Raw genomic sequence first — 16,851 nt, forward strand, 5'->3', positions numbered from 1 at the left:
AGTTACAGAGGACTGGAAAAGTTTCAAAACCAGTATTCCTTATTTGATAACCACTTGAATCAAACTCATCAAAGCCAAAGGACATGGCATTCGGCTACCTAGAGTCCCTGCTGCTCTCCAAGTCCCTCTGGCACCTTTGTGCCGAGCCATGGAGATTCATTAGCAAAAGCTGATCCAGTCCAGATACTTCATTTATCCCAGTAATGGACGCTGCTCAGAGAGCCACCTGCAGCTTTGTTTCAGATGGGAACTAGCACAATCTCTGTGGTGGCCTTCATGGTGGCCTTCACCTAGACTTTGAGGGATTTTGTCTTCCCCAGAGTCTGTGAAGGATGAGCCATTCTTTTTGACAGAAATACAGGCTAAAGCACCCTCATTTGTCTTGAGCTGTCACAGTCTACTCCTCCGGACATAATCTCACTGGATGTTCATGGTAGGCAGGGGGGGGGGCATAAAAGCAACTATTACCACCCCCATCTCTGAGATAAACTAATAGGATCCAGGCAAAAGTGGCAAAGTCCAGGCCAAAGCCATTCTTGTGATGCCCTGTCTCTCGGACTTGGTGTGCACTGGTGGAGACTGAGGTGTTAGAGCATCCTTTTGAAGCTCTAAAGTTCTTCCTATGCTTGTCCTCTGATCTTTAAGTGGCCTTGTAGCATGTTGTTTTAGTCTTCTATAGGGAATAAATATAATAATATATGTGATATATAATCAAGAAGGATGATCTCTTGGATTTGGGGTTTGACATTCTCGGACAACTCCTAGACAGAGGCATGAATGTTCAGAGAAGGTAAGGCCAGCGTTGTGGCCCATTTGAGCCCATTGCCCTGTTCTTGACCAGCCAACCCTCTAAATTTCTTGGTGGAAAATTTATCTTGGGGGGGGGGTTAGTGCTAAATTTTCAGAAATGCTTTGTTTAGTCTTTTTAGGGGCTAAACAAGTGTTTCTCAGCTGAGAGTGACTGTCAGCACTCCAGGGATGGTTGAATAGATAGGTAGATATTTAAGTCAGGATGCCGGCTTCCTCCCAGGCCTTTCCATACCTACACAGGCAGATTTGGCACTGGGATTGTTTTCTTAAGTAGAGGTTTCACCCTACTTGTCATAAATAGCAATGGCACTTCAGGAATAGGCGGTCTGTGGCCGGCAGCCAAGACCAGCCCACCCTTTGCTTTTATGCAGTCCATGGACCGCATGTGATATTTGAAGAATAATTTTTGCAACTGACAAGTGATAGAGACCTGTCATTGGATCCCAGAGAAGTGGAATGCCAGCCTCTGTTTGCAGCAGAGGCAAAAAATGTTGGTTTTGCTAATTAGACAGTTTTTTTTTCTTTTTTTTCGGAGCTGAGGACCGAACCCAGGGCCTTGCGCTTGCTAGGCAAGCGCTCTAATCACTGAGCTAAATCCCCAACCCCATTAGACAGTTTTTACAAAAAGTTTGCATGTTTAGTTTTGTAAGAACTTGCTTTCTCTCCTGATATTTAGTGCCTCTTGGCACTTTTTACTACTTACTGTTTACAATCTTGACCTTTACGGAACATCTTTCTGGCTTTTGTAGTATACCGCTGTCTCTTCTCTAGTGAGAAACTTCCTTTCTTACCATCTGACCACTGTCTCTCAGATGATTTCTATCAACTGTTTAAGAAGTTTTGTTGTAAATGGGATAGCTTCTCACTATAAAATTCTAATCTACATACAGAGAGACTGGTCTCACCCCCAGGGTCAGCACTCAACAGTTTATAATGTTCCTTCGTCTACACTTTGCCATTAACCAGCTGTGAAACCCCATTTCAACTTTGCGAGCCTCACATTTTCCAGCTGTACAGCAGTGGTAGCAAGTGCTCTTGCCAAGCATGGCTGTGGTGTAGATGGAGATCATTTCTGTGAAATGCCGAGGACATTGTCTTGTGTGCAGTTAATGCTTAACGATCTGTAACTAACTTTCATTTGACTTCCTCTAGTGTATATATACAAACCAGTTTATTTGGCATTTAAAAATGTTGAGATAGCCCACTATCGCCACACTACCCACACACTGTACAGTTCCACAGGGGGTTCTGTCCCATGCTATTTGTGAGCAGCTAAGTGCATGCTGGGGTCAAGTCATTGCTGAGAGCGTTCCTAACTGGGGGCAGGGAGCAGGGATCGCCTTCCATCTTCACGTCTTCTGCAGTGAGTCTGTAGGCTGGTATAAAATGCACACAAAGTAAATTTCTATTTCTATTTTTCAGGTCTACAACTCGAACAAAGACAGCCAGAGTGAAGGGAGTAAGTATATTTGCTTGGCTAATTGTCTACAGTCGGGGCAGGGGGGTACTAGGGGAGCCCTGAGAAGATGCCACATCAGGGCTGGGCCACCAGGAGGTGCCATGGGCATGTTGGGTCAGCCACACTTCAGAGGGTTATTCCAGAGCAAGATTAGCAAGAGTGTAGTGACCTTTGCATTAAACAGCCCTCCATGCTTTCTGTGTTGCTGTCATAAGCATTATCTCATGTGGTAGTCCCAGGCTTTATTGAGATGGTAGTTCCATAACCACTTATAAATGACTTAATAAATGGCAACCGATGAGCCAAAGCCTCTAGCACAGTCTTCCAGCCCTGCAGTGTCAGTAGCCAAGGTGGACAGGACGATGGTTTGCTAATTCTCCTTTGTGGCTCTTTGTGAGGAAAGAGCAGAGAGGGGAGGAGATGCTGTTCTTTGAAGGGAGTGAGTGGCAACCTGTGTAAAATAGGGCACTTTCCAACCATTGGCCAGCACTGTGCTTCAGCACCTTGGAGGGTACTGTGACTGCAAGGCAAGGGATTAGAGGGAAATGCCTGCTCGGCAGGCAGACACTGCAACCTCAACCTCCTTGGTGCCTAAGACAGACCAAACTCTGTCCCAGTGCAACAAGGACACAAGGGAAACTCCCACCTCCAGCCTCAGCATTACTCTAGAAAATCCCTGCCCTGAACTACAGTAGTGTCAGGGGATCAGGGGAGCAGAGCAGCCCGGCTCTGCAGACAGAAGTGTGAGCCTTTTCAATGTTCGTTGTTGTTGCTGTTGCTGCTGCTGTCCTTCCTCTTCCTCTTCCTCCTCCACTTCATCCTCTTCCTTCTCTTCCTCTTCCTTTTCTTCCTCCTCCTCCCCCCCTCCTCCTCTTCTTTTGTGAAAGCCACTAGCCATTATGAAACAGATGTTTCTTTCTGAAATACTTTGCAGAAGATGAAAACAACAACAAAAAATAAACAAAGAGTCCTTAGCCCAGGCCGGCCTCAAATTCCAGCCAGGGGTGAGCTTCTGAACCTCCTGCCTCCCTGCTGAGTGCTGAGATAACTGTAACTGTGACACCCAGCTTATGCAGTGCTGGGACTTGAACCCAGTACCTCACGGATGAAAAACAAGCAACATAGCAACCGGGCTATATTTTCAGCCATTGCCAGAAGGTACAGATAGAATACTAAGTGATTTGTAATGACTACAACCGACAAGATTGTACTCTTTGTTATGGGAGAAAAACCTCGTTTGGTTTGTTTTCTCTTCAAAATTTGATTAAGGAAAACATTTTAAATAAATATTCAAGGAAACAAAGAAGTAGCTCTCCCCCGACCCCAATAAGTAGATTGTGTAAAGTGTCTGAGGTTGACTTTCACTAAGGGATAGGGAGCAAAACTCATTGTTTAACGGTGAAGAAGCATGGGAGGCTGTAGTATGCCTTGGTGGTGGAGAAAATGAAGGCACAGACTGGCAGACGGACCGGCTCTGGAGATGCAGGAACCGAAGCGAAAGGTCAGATTCCTAGGAAAGATACCATCCAACGAGTGTAGCATATGCCCCCAAGGAAAGCAGTATATCATGATAGACAGTTTCTAGAGTATTGAATAAAATGGACGCTGGAAAGCTTAGGAAGGCCACCAGGATAGGAAGTATGGATACCCAGCAGGCTGAAAGACCATCTTCCCACACCTCAGGCAGGGACATGGTGTTTCTTAGACTCCAAGAGACCCCAGGAACTGAGGAGATGAGTACATATGGAGTTCTCTGCTGCATGCTCACCTGTGCCTGCTGACTTATGACCCTGCTTCTTTCTCTGTGTGTCAAGAGACTGAAACATACCACTTGAGGTGACTCTATTGGCCGGTATGCTAATCCGTCCTGCTAATTGGTCCACAACTGTTTTGGAGTTTGCTTGGAAGTTTTCTGGAAGTGTCTAGCCTTTGACTCAGTGATGTAAGAGAGCATTAAGGAGCCTATTAAATGGAGCACATTTCAGAGTAGTGTGTAGCCTTTAATAGGAACAAGGAAGCAAGTGGCAGGTTTCCATAGGATCCGTGGACTCGCCTAGGGAGGGAGCCTCTGTAAAGAAATGTGTAGGTCCCTAGCCTGTGAGAGAGTTCAATTGGATTAGTTGAGGTTGGGGAGATCCCCTGTGAAAGGCGGCAACACTGTTTTGTGGGCAAGGCCTGGAATGAACGAAAAGGAACAAAGGAACAGAGTGCCATGAATTCATTCATTCCTTGCCCTCTGCCCTTGATTGGGAATGTAATATGACTACTTCAAGTTTATGATATCTTGACTTTCCCACAGTGCTAGACTATAACCCAAACTTATGTGCCAAAAAAGGTGTCTTTTAAAGGTTTATTTATTATGTATTATATATTATTATGTATACATGGTTCTGCCTGCATGCAAGCCTGAGTGCCAGAAAAGGGCACCAGATTTCATTATGGAAGGTTATAAGCCACTATGTGGTTGCTGGGAATTGAACTCAGGACCTCTGGAAGAGCGGCCAGCACTCCTAACCTCTGGGCTCTCTCTCAGCCCTAAATTTAGTTTATTAAGTTGCTTTTATCTCAGAGTATTTTGTCACAGCAACAGGGGAGGAACAGACACAGGAGGGCTGTGGCACTGGATCAGCAGTCAAGGCACTTGTACAAAGCAAGAGGACCAGGGTTCAGATCTGCGGAGCCCACAGACAATGTTGGTGGGCATGGCAGCCAGGTGTTATCCCAGCCCTCAAGGCAGAAACAAAGGATCTCTGAGTAAGCTGCCTAGTGAAACTAGGTTAGTTGGAAAACTCTGGATTTGATTACTAGATCCTGCTTCAAAGGATAAGGTAGAAGAATGAACCAGGACTATTCCCAGCAACAACCTTGGGCTTCTTATGCACACACACTCCCACACACACGCAAACATGCTATACACTCACAAATATGTGAAGAGAAGACAAAATGCAATAAGGAATGTGTTTGGTGCCTGTACTAGATCATTGAATTTTTAAAATAAGGGCAGGGAAACAAAATAAAGGGAGACGTCATGAGATCGAGCTAGGTGTTTGATAGGAACGTGTCTTAAGCTATGTTGATCATTGAATACTGAATTAGGATGGAGAGCTGTTTACTGGGGTTGTTCAGTTCCTAGTGTGTTTCCATGTAAGCTACATTGTCTACTGTTAAAGTATTTTACAGCCATAGCCGTTAGTAACCATTTAATGTGTGTCAGGTTTATTAGACTAGAGGTCTCTTAGACTTGTCGGGAACCTTTGGCTTGACTTGTAGATGAAGAAATTGAGGCTAATAAGCTCCCAGGATACAAGTTAGTCTAAATCTTACTCAACCCCAGTGGTTGCATTCCTGAACACAAGGCAAGTTTATTTTACTTTTCTTGAACACAGGACGGTTCAGAGTCTTCAAAGAATGTAGACTCTGCTGCAGCATCTGCCTCTTGTTACTCAGAGACCGAGGAGATTCGCTTGTATCACTTGTGGAATCTACTTTATGTGGGAAGAGGGAGAGATAGTGATGGAATCAAAAATAGTAGCCACCCTTTCAAGACTGCTTCATTTTGTTTTACTATCACTGACTTCCAGGCTGGCAATGGATTAGTGATCTGGTTGGTGTTGCCTTCCTTTCTTGGTGTTAATACCCTCTGCCATGTCGTGCAGTTTCTTACCTCCCTCCTATTTAGGAATTGAACCCAGGGCCTTGGGCATGCAGGGCAGATACTCTTCCACTTGGCTCCAGCCCACACCTTGACATCATTGTCTCTCTGCATTGTTACTGGACGAATCTGCCACACACGCACTTACTATTGCTTAGGATCTTGGCCTTTCTACCATTTTTTTCTAATGCCCCAGTTTAAGCTCTCTTAAAGGTAAGAAGTCAATCTGATAGGAATTTAAGGATTGACTATTGCTTTTCTGACCAAATTCCGAATGTTAGCATGCAAATAAAAACTATGTAGGTATTTTGTTTTCTCAAACGTTTTGGTGGGAGTTCAAAGGCACAGTTCTTGTCATAGCACCGGTGCGTGTTCTGAAGGGGGCAGATAGCTGGTGGGAATTCTTCTGTGAACTTGTCAGAATTTGTAACTTTGACTGTGAAGTTTCTCTCAGGGCATTCAGTGCCCGTGGGCATTAAACCAACTCGTAAATGGCGTCTGTTGGCTGCTGTATTTTCATATTGCTCACTCGCCACAGAGAAGACAGCTACAGACAAGCAGGCGCACTTCTTTGCAGCTCTTCTTGTTTTATCTTCTGTGTGTTCTGTGTAGGCCTGGGGTAGAGAGCCCACGTCTTCCTTCCCATACCTCATCATCGCGAATCTTCCATTTTATGTACTCATATGTTCTCTTCTGGCTCCTGCCCCCCCAGTGTCAAGCTCACCCCTGCCACTGTTCTAGTCTGCACCTTTAGAGTGCATTCCTCGTCAAAGTGCATCCTCCATCTAGCCATATTCTTAAAGTACACAAATGGCTCTATGTCTTGCTCTGATCTGTCTCTGTCCCTTCAGCATGTGTCGGGAGCCATCCACGTCATTCCTTGTGATCTAGATGGTGGCCCTGACTACCACCCACCCAGTCTAAGGTATTGCATCTCGTTTTAAAGAGATGTGTTTTTATCTCCTCAGCTGTGTTCATCTCTGAAGTTCTCATGACCACAGAATATCTCTATGATGTGACCTTGGTGATGCTGTCCTGGGGTTACACTCTCGGGTCCAAGTGCTGGTCCACGATCGGCTTAGTTAAGTAACCTCACGTTGCTCTCTACGGTGGTCTGTCTGAAGTTCCATTAGCCTTGCATGCACATTTCCCCATTCCTGCCAACTCAGCCTTGTGATTTCTTCCTGGTGTAATATATTTATGTGGTAACATGTACCTCTCTCTGGTAAGCAAAGAGTTTTGAGTGTCTGCTCATATTGCCTACCAGTCCCCTGGGCATCCTCGTCTCTTAATGGCTTGTTCATGGCCTTTGTCCTTTTTTCAGTGACTGTTGCCATCTTTCCCCTCATGTACTTGCAAAATTATTTTTATTTAGATATTCATCTTCATTAATTTTAGACATTTTGTCTTATTATTGTGGTGATAGGAATTGAACCAGAGCCTTGCACATGCTAGGCTGACGTAAATACACAGCCTAGATTTGGACATTTAATACACACTTTCCCATCTTGTTATCTATTGATGTTGTTTGTGCTGTCATTCCTTGATGCTGTGATTGAACCTAGGACCTTGTGCCTGCTAGAGAGCTGTGTTCTTTATACAGTCATAGCACCTTTAACTTTTGTCTCCGATTTCCCTTCTGGTTCCTGATTCTTTGAAGAAGGCCTTTGTAACCCAAGTCCTGATGGTGTGCACCCAAATCCCATTGCCTTCCACTCTCCCCTCTTTTCTTCCTCTGTCCATTTCCATCCTTCTGTCCCTTTATCCACCCACTCCTCCATCCCTCCTTTTAATGTCATTTTAGAGGTTGACATTGCTACTTGTAGATATTTATTCTTTGAGAATAGATTTAGTAAGTTCCTTAAACATGAAACCTTCATTTGCAGTTAGGATCATGTTAATTAAATAGATTGATTTTGAGGAAAATCAACACTTTTATCTGTCATCTCATCCTCTTCTCCAAGAACTTGGAATACCGTTCTATTTTTTCACACATGCATCCTTTTATTTTGGTTTGAGTTCTCTGCCTAGAGGTCTTGTGTGTTCTTGGTTGAAGTTTTCTTGAAATATTAAAGACATCAGGCAACTTTCTCGTTTTGTTGCTCATTACATATCAGTAGCTTTGTGAGCAGAGAGCTTTCCTTTGGTTGTTCGCAGAATGTTAGAAGCGCAGAGCTCTTCAGGTGGTCAGTTCTGACTGAATAGAAAGGAAGGGGGAGAGTGGGATTACAGCTGGTGAAGAAGTTGATTTCCTGGCTCCCCGAGTTCCTCAGTGTCGGGGAAGCCATTCAGTCTCTGGATCCCCTCTGCACTGTCACAACAGGCCAGGCTCTGCACTAGGCCAGGTCTGTTCTCCTTGCCACTCTTTCTGGCTCCTCTGCCACCTTGGTGCTTGGTTAGTCTTGTTCTACACCTGACCTTTTGGCTACAGTTGTGAGATTTATTCTCCAAAGATTCCAAGAATTGAAATCAGCTCAGGTTAGAAGGAAGAGGAGAAACTAGGAAGGCTTGTTCTCAGCCTAGGCTGCTTTGCCAGCTGAGGAGCAGTTATAAAGTACCTGCACATATCGGAGAAGCCAAGTCAACCCAGTGAGAGACTCTAAATCTCGTAGGATATATAAATTTTAAATAAACATCACTACCCGTATACTTCCTTAAAGCTTAGCTAACCCCCCCAAATCAAACAACAACAACAACAACAACAACAACAACAACAACAACAACAACAACAACATAGAATTGCAGGTCCCCTCTGTTTCTCCAGCCACATAAAGCTGAAGAGTTGGGGCAGAATGGCCCAGATTCCGGTTGTTCATAGTACCGCCTCCCTCTGTGTGAGACTCCACCCAAGTCAATAGGCTAATCAGGTTGTATTCAGTATCCCGAGTCCTCATTGCTGCAGGCTTCCTCCTCATGGACATCATCAGAGCACAGCCCAATGCTGAGCATCTGGCTTATCAGAACGTCATGACAGCAGTTTACTCTGCTCCCCCCTCTTGTTTCACAAGTCCTTTTCACTTCTATTTCAACTTCTTACTTGGGGAAACTTTAGGAGTTCAGGCTTCCTGAAGGTCCGTATCTCGCAAATACTCATCTGAGTACATAAGGGCAGATGTTACTGGGAACCGTGAGCCCTAACGGGGGAGAGTGCCTCCAGCTTGAATAGATAGCTGTACATTTAAGCATTGTTATGATGTGCAGACGTGCAGCAGGGGCTGGGAGCACCAGGAGCAATAGACAGATGGCCCAGCTCTGGTGGGGGGAGGGGCATGTATAATGTGCATGTCATCAACAAGTGTGCCCTTTGTATAAAATGCCCCAAACTGATGGATTTGAAAACTAGCATCAGATGGGATTACATTTAGACAGAACAGATTTAGAAAATGCAAACTTCCCAGCAGGGCTGTGGCTCATTAGTAGAGGGCTCGTGAAGCTGTGCAGGGCTGCCAGTACAATCAGCAGAACAGCAAGGAAAACAGAAGACGGGCAAGCAGTAGATGCTCTGTGCTCAAAATCTTCATCACTCCTTCCTTGCCGTTGGTTTTTATCTAGTACCCCTAGGAGAATCTCTCGTATTTGAATTGTGTGGAAGAACCCACTGCCCTTTCTCAGTTTTTCTTATTCACAGTGAGGTGGGGAGAATAGCAACAATTTGACTGCGAATGTTCTGTATGGAGCTAGAGTTGTGGTCTTTCGTTTGTAGGATGTGGACGTTGAGTCTCCAAATTTTACTCTGAAGCAGGTTTAAACACATAATATTCTTTCTGGTTATTAAATAATATGAAGTTGCAGGGGAATATTGAGGAAATATAGCAAAGTGTTCTAAACACTTATTTGGTGTGGTATGAAAGGGAGGCAGGAGCACAATAAATGTGATGGTTTTGTAAATGCTGTCATTTACCAGAGACCTTGCTCCTCAGGGGAGGGCAGACAGAAAACACTCTGAGTGTGTGGAAGTGTCGAGTGGCTCTGTCGGACTACCGTGAAAGAAGCCACAGTGCTATGGGGGTGAGTGGAGCAGTGCTGGCCGGGAAAGCTTTATTCGCAGAGCAGGCAATGGTGACTTACCCATGGAGTGTGGTTGGTTACCTCTTCACTTAACACATAGTGAACTTTTGAAAACGAGTCTATTTAGAATGGCATGGGGTTTCGGCGGGGGAGTGGTAAATGACGTGTGGATGGCCATCCCTTACAGAAGTGGAGTTCTGCGCTTTTAGGTTCTAACTGAGCAAATTGAGTTCAAGAGACGTAGTCGAGAAGCAGGAACACCAGTGGCTAAGGTCCTCGGCTCCTGCTGCTCTTGACGTGTGTTGGTTCTTTGCTCTGTTTCTTTATGAAGCCATATGCAGCCAGACATGGGAGACTAGAAGGAATTCTGTCAGCAATTTTTAGCATCTAACCTGGTGGTCCTCAACTTGTGGGTCACGACCCCCTTGGGGGACAAATGACCATTTTACAGGGGTTGCCTACGACCATTGAAAACACAGATATTTACATTGTGATTCATAACAGTTGCAAAATTACAGTTATGGAAGAGCAATACAAAACATTATGGTTGGGGTTCACCATAACATGAGGAACTGTACTAAAGGGTCACAGCATAGGGGAGTTTGAGAACTACCACTCTAATCTGTCAGATATTTTTGGCCACTATGTGGACACAACACATTAATCTCCATATTAGAACCATTATAATCAATCATTCCTCAAATACCTGTGCTCAGTGCTGCATGAGCCAGGGTCACATGCTTTGATGGCTCTAAAGTCTCACGGTTGGGTCTTTACCATGGTACCCTGCATCCCACAAAGATTCCAGAGCAAGCAGAGCTACTCCCTGTTGTCTCTGTTGTTTACATTCTCATTCTTGAGGCTGTCACTCCAATCAGAGTGCTCAGCGGTGCTTTATTAAGGCTGGTATTGATTTATGAGGCAAGACTGAAGACCAGGAGAGGAGACGGGATACATTACCATTGCTCTGTGCTTGCCTACTTTTGTCTCTTTGATTCTCAATTCTCTTCATCTCTGTGCCTTAGCTTCCCTTGATCTGCCAGGCAGAAGAGTGATTCATCCTTGAAGATCACTGCAGAAGCCTCAGTGGGTTAGCATGGCCAGTATTTTTAAGAGGGTTCTAAAGCAGTCAGCCTTCATTATCAAAGGTCCCCATTCTCATGAAAACAGTAAAGGGCAGGAAAAGGGGATTCCCTCTCGCCCTTGCTTCCCCTCACCTTTGGCCCTTTGCTGTTAGAACACCCACAGTAGAGAGGCAGGAAGAGGCAGCCATTGGTAACAAGGATCCCTTTGGGATCAGAGCCATCCAAAAGCTGCCAGGTCTCCCCTGTTGGGTAGCTTATAAATAGAACATTTCCCCCTTTAAACCTGAGAAGAGTGGAAGCATTAATGGGCACAGTGCCTGGCCTCCTGTGCGCAGGTCCACGAGGCCGTCAGCTGAGTGTACCCTCTCTCCAGCTTTCCATCCAGCATGCCAGGGATGGCCCACGGCAGATGCTTCTCCATGCTCCCTGCTCCCCTGTGCCCTCTGGGCCTTTCTTCACCCTGCTGACCCAGGCCGGTTTCTGTGGCAATCCCTTTTGTCTTCTGAAGCTCAGTTAGAGTCAGACAAGAGGCAGCGCAGGCACTGGCTTTTTGCACTTTGCCTTTTGCTAGGAATCCTGCCTGCAACATGGTTGCTGTGGCTGCGCCGAGCTAGAATTATAGTTAGTGAAGCAGTGAGGTCTCAATTCTGGTGTGCCTTAGCTACAGGCAGAGTCTGGAGAGAGGGGGAGATAGCCTCAGATGCTTCCAGTTCCCAGCTGTTGTGTGTGCTGAGACCATTGTCCAAGGGCCAGTATTGGCAATGGGGTCCCTTGAGCTTGCCCGGGCAGTCAGAAGCCTTTTTGCTTATCCTGGGAGACATTTCAGAAATCCATTCTGAGCTTTAGACTGCATGTAATTTTGCCATGACCTAATGTTTGCCTTTCCCTCGTGATGTGGGCTCTGTGCTGACAGACTGGTAAGAACTACCTCCTGACAGCACACCTTGGGCTTCAAGGCAGTATATACTGTACTGGGCTCTGGGTACTTCTCTAACCCCTTAGTTAAGTGGCAGCTGAGACAGAGGTTGAAAGATTGTCCAGGCTTTTAATTATTATACCTAATGTCTATTGAGTTCATACTGCACATAGTACAGTGTGCTAAGTGTTTGACACATACTATGTCACTTGATAAGAACATATAAGGGAGCTGGTATTATTGATCTCATTACAGATGTCTGAGGCTTCTATCTAGGTGCATATTCAAGGTCACTCAAGTAATTTCTTCAAGTATGGTCACTCAGTAAACTGAACAAAGATTTCAGATTGTACTTCTTACCGTGTGTGTGTGTGTGTGTGTGTGTGTGTGTGTGTGTATGTGTTTGTTTGTGTTGTGGTATAGTGTAGGGTATATGTGTGTGGGAGTGTGTGTGTGGGGGTGTGGTGTGTGGTGTGTGTGTGTGGTGTGTATGTGTGATGTGTGTATGTGTGATGTGTGTGTTGTGTGTGTGTTGTATGGTATGGTATGGGGTGTGTGTGTGGGTGTGATATGGTGTGTGTGTGGTGGTGTGGTATGGTGTGGTGTGTATGTGTGTATGTGTGGTATGGTGTGGTATGATGTGGGTTGTGTGTGTGTGTTTGTGTTGTGGTATAGTGTAGGGTATATGTGTGTGGGAGTGTGTGTGTGGGGTGTGGTGTGTGGTGTGTGTGTGGTGTGTGTGTGGTGTGTATGTGTGATGTGTGTGATGTGTGTGTTGTGTGTGTGTGTGTGTGTGTAAGGGCTAGCAGAGACTGTGGGGTAGGATAGGATATTTAAGTCTGAAGTACTGCATAGATTACAATGCAGTGCTATTGCTGTAATGATGTCTGACCTTGGGAAACTCCAGGCCTGTTATTTGTATGAGGAACTGGCTTTAGTACATACATCTTGACTTTCCAGGTGAATTAAATAAAATTGGGAGAGAAATCCTTTGCTAGTGGTCGCTAGTGGTAGACACTGTCATTAACCATCACTGTTTGCTGTTCCTATTATCTGTGGCATCCTTATTATCCTAAGATTATTGGCCACCTCTCAAGTCCCTTACTGTCTTCCCAGGCATTGCCTCATTGGGTTTTCCTAAATCTTCATCTTAAACATGAGAAAGGTAGATAGATGAAGTCTGTCCATCGCAGTGGGTTTGGGGTCTGAATGCCATCTCTTTCTTCACCTTTGCTTTCTCAGAATTTATTGTGACAAAAAAAGGGCAAATTTCCTGGGGCGTTTGGAGGTAGCAGGTAGGTTTGAAAATGAAAGGAAGGAGAAAGGGTCTTGATAGTCAGGCTGAGGCATTTGGCTCTGAAAGTTTGAAATACTTCTGTCTTCATGGATTTTTTTATTGGGTCAGAAGTCAGTGCAAAGCACCTTAGTAAAAGGATTTGAGGCCAGTGGACTAAGGTATTCTCAGGATGCCTGATCTGCTGGCAGGAGATAATGGCGCTGATGATGCTGGAGCTTTGACTGAGAGCTTGTTCTTCCAGCAACCCTGTCCTGAGAAACACCCTTTCCCATGACTGATGTGCAGCCCTTAGCTGTGCTCTACAGCAGCTGACATGGTCCACGTGGGCCTCCTGACTCCCGTTGAGATGGGCCTCTTTTTACAGCTATCCTAGGGCCTCCTTGATTTAGGTAGAGCTGAGAGATTTATTACAGGCAAGCAGTGATTCTCTTTTCCTTCTATTTATGTTCCTTTCATTACTGTGTCTCTCTTCCAGCTCAGTTTTTCTGTTTGTCCCTAGAATCTGTGGAAAGCAGGGTAATGGCTATGTTTGTCAGATAGGGGAGGGGAGTTTGGATTGTCAGGTGCTGCCTAGAGGCCTGGCCTTGATGGCGGACACCCTGTGCAGGTGTACCTGACAGTTTCACATGCACAGGTTCTGTTGTGTTAAGTCAGCCATGTACTCCTAAAGGGTCTTTGGAGTGTCGAGAACATTTTAACTGTTAGTTCTTGGTCTTTCGGCTGGAAATATATGAGTTTAATTGTTTCCTCATTCAGGAAACATTCATGAAAATAAAGCCATGCGTTGGCCAATTGATCCCCTGCCCTCGTAAAGCTGTCATGATTTTTAATTGAAAAAATTTAACTGATGTATAAAAAACTACAAAGTGTGCACATCAAATAGACTACCACATGTATTTGTATACAGTGTGAATATGAAGGCTGTACTCTAACGAGATTGACAATAAACCAGTAGACCAGGGTACACTTTCAGGTAGAGGCAAATCCCATCAAGAAATGTGAAGGAGCCGGAGACTCAGGGAAAGGCACTTAGGTCAGATGGCTAGAGCCTCCAAAGAAGTGACTTTTGAGCAGGGACCTCAGAGAAAGAGAGCAGGATGCGTGTGAGAAGTTGATAGGTAAGTATTGTCTGTCTACCAAAGGGCCAGTCACACACAAACACCCTAAGGAAGGGAATGAATGAAGTACTAGGGATACTCAAAAGGACCATGGGACAGATGGGAGGAGGCCTGGAGGAGAGGAGCCAGGTAGGCTCGGGCTAGACTCATGTGCTCACCACAAGTTAAGACTGTTCTTAGCATTGGCAAAGCCCCTAGAGCATTGTGGTGAGATAATGTGGATTGTCTATGCTGCTGTCATTTAAAAGGATGGCTCTGGAGGTCTGTGAAGAATCGACCTAGGGAACAAAAGGAGAAGCAGGTAGGAGATGTTTGTAGCAGTCTTGGAAAATGACTGGACAGGCTCGACTCCTGGTATTAGCTCTAAGCACACCAAAGGGATCTGGGTTCTAGGAATGCTTTTAACTTATTACTTACAGGCCTGGCTGATGGATTGGATACAAGTGGACCGTCCTTTTAGCCAGCTTGAATATAGCACCAGCTTGGGGCATGTGAGACATTAGCTCAGATATGTTCCTTGTATGTCATTTTTACAGCTCATGTTTCTATATGCATGTATTACCTTCATTATGATTGTTTCCTTTAAATCAATTTCTTTTTTAAGCTCTACTTACAATGTAATTATATCATGCAGTATATTTTATGTCAAACAGTTTCTAACAATCATTATATAGGTATATAGCTCTAAGAAATATCTGTGAACTTCTTGGACTTACTCCATATACCATATTGGCAGAAGATCATTCTACATATTATGACCCAGAATTTTAGATCCTTCATATCCTGCAGGGAAGGTGGTAGTGCAGATGCTGGCAATTGGTTGAGTTAGCGATCATTTTCTTTTTTGTGTCTGGTCTGGCCATGATAGTTTAAGGTCCTGGCTGCTTTCCAAAGGGTTCTCCCACTTACCAAAGCACAGTATATAGGAGAGGGCTCAGGGTTTGTGTTACAAGCCTACCCTACGTCTCTTGACTCCTGGAATGGACACTGCCATGAAAAGAAAGATGCAGCGGTGAATGAAATGAGTAGGTAGAGAGATTTATGAACCATTATCTTCATGATTGCTTACTTTAATTTGGTACTTGACATTATTTTTCATAGAGTCACAAATATAAGCTTGACATCTGTGCTGTCTGTTCTGAGAGAGATTGGTAAGACACATGGGCTATTGAGCTAGGAGAGGAGATTAAGGAGACATTTAAAGAAATTTATACTTAAGGAGAGTTCTGTATTAAATAGGCCAAATGGATAAGGTTAGACTCATTGCTTATGCAAAGGTTGGAGAATGTGGTTAATTAGATGCTCAAAGAAAGCCAGTGTGCTGAGGCACTAAGTGCTAGGGGAGTGGCATCTGAGGAGGCTGGCCACAAGGCTCTGTTGGTTCACGTTAAGGATTTGGGTTACCTCCCGGACAGTGTTGACACTGCAGGTTGAATAAATAAGCTAATAGATTCAATATCATTGAAGCATAAGAATGAGTGAAAGCAGTTCCTTAAAGTAAGAAATAGACCAAAGAGTCTTTTGTTGTTCTTGTTGTTGTTGAAAAGCTTAAAGCAATGTGTCTGTCTCACAGAGGGATAGCCATACTGTGCACGGAGTTGAATTGTTGGAGTAAAGTTTTGTGGCATCAAACCCAGTGGGTGGGTTGGCTCAGTATAGATAAGTATGGTGTAGAGGTCATGTGTTTCCTTTTAGAGGAAAAAAATGAATATCATGTGTTTTAGAATCAATTGGACAAGCCAAGATGAGAAAGAGAAAGCTAGGTTGATGGAATTTGCCATTGATGGATTATAAGTAGGGAGGCAACATGGATTTTGTTGTTGTTGTTCTTGCTTGTGTTTGTTTTTGTTTTTTTAAATTCACTTTACATCCCTATCACTGTTTGCCCTCCCAGTCCACACCTTTCCACAATCCCTCCCCCAATTACCTCCTCCCCTTCTCTTCTGAGAGGGTGGAGGTCCCCTGCACTCTGACACATCAAGTCTCTTCAAGGCTAGGTTCATCCTCTCCTACTGAGGCCAGACAAAGCATACTCAGGGGAGAGATTTTATAGACACATAACAGCTTTAGGGACAGCCCCTGCTCCAGTTGTTGGGGGACCCACATGAAGACCTAGCTATATCTGTTATATATGTATGGACAGGACGGGGAAGGGTGGACAAGAATAGGTCTTCCATAAGAGTCCTGGAGCTCTGTCTAGTGTTTGGCTGTGGGTCTCTATCTTTTTCGGCTAGGTGCTGGGTGGAGCCTCTCAGAGGACAGTTATGCTAGGCTCCAGTCTACAAACATAACAGAGTATCACTGATAGTGTCAGGGATTGGTGCTTTGCCATGGGATGGGTCTCTAGTTGGGCTGGTTATTGCTTAGCCATTTCCTCAGCCTCAGATCCATCTTTGTCCCTACATTTCTTGTAGACAGAATACATTTTGGGTTGAAAGTTCATGGATGGGTTGGTGTCCTTATCCTTCCACTGTGGTTTCTGCCTGCCTATAGGAAGTGGCCTCCT

General features: G+C 44.8%; 1 protein-coding gene across 1 annotated transcript in view; it reads left to right on the forward strand.

The window, feature by feature from the left end:
• Positions 1-16,851, forward strand: part of Arhgap26 (Rho GTPase activating protein 26) — a gene marked incomplete at its 5' end in the record, with an annotated part of 285,967 nt that overhangs the window by 100,049 nt on the left and 169,067 nt on the right. Inside the window, 1 exon segment of the mRNA NM_001395140.1 lies at positions 2,233-2,269. Within this exon segment, the coding sequence (NP_001382069.1) occupies positions 2,233-2,269 (37 nt within the window).

This window comes from Rattus norvegicus, chromosome 18, assembly GCF_021556685.1.
Source record: "Rattus norvegicus strain SHRSP/BbbUtx chromosome 18, alternate assembly SHRSP_T2T, whole genome shotgun sequence".
NCBI classification, from domain to species: Eukaryota; Metazoa; Chordata; class Mammalia; order Rodentia; family Muridae; genus Rattus; species Rattus norvegicus.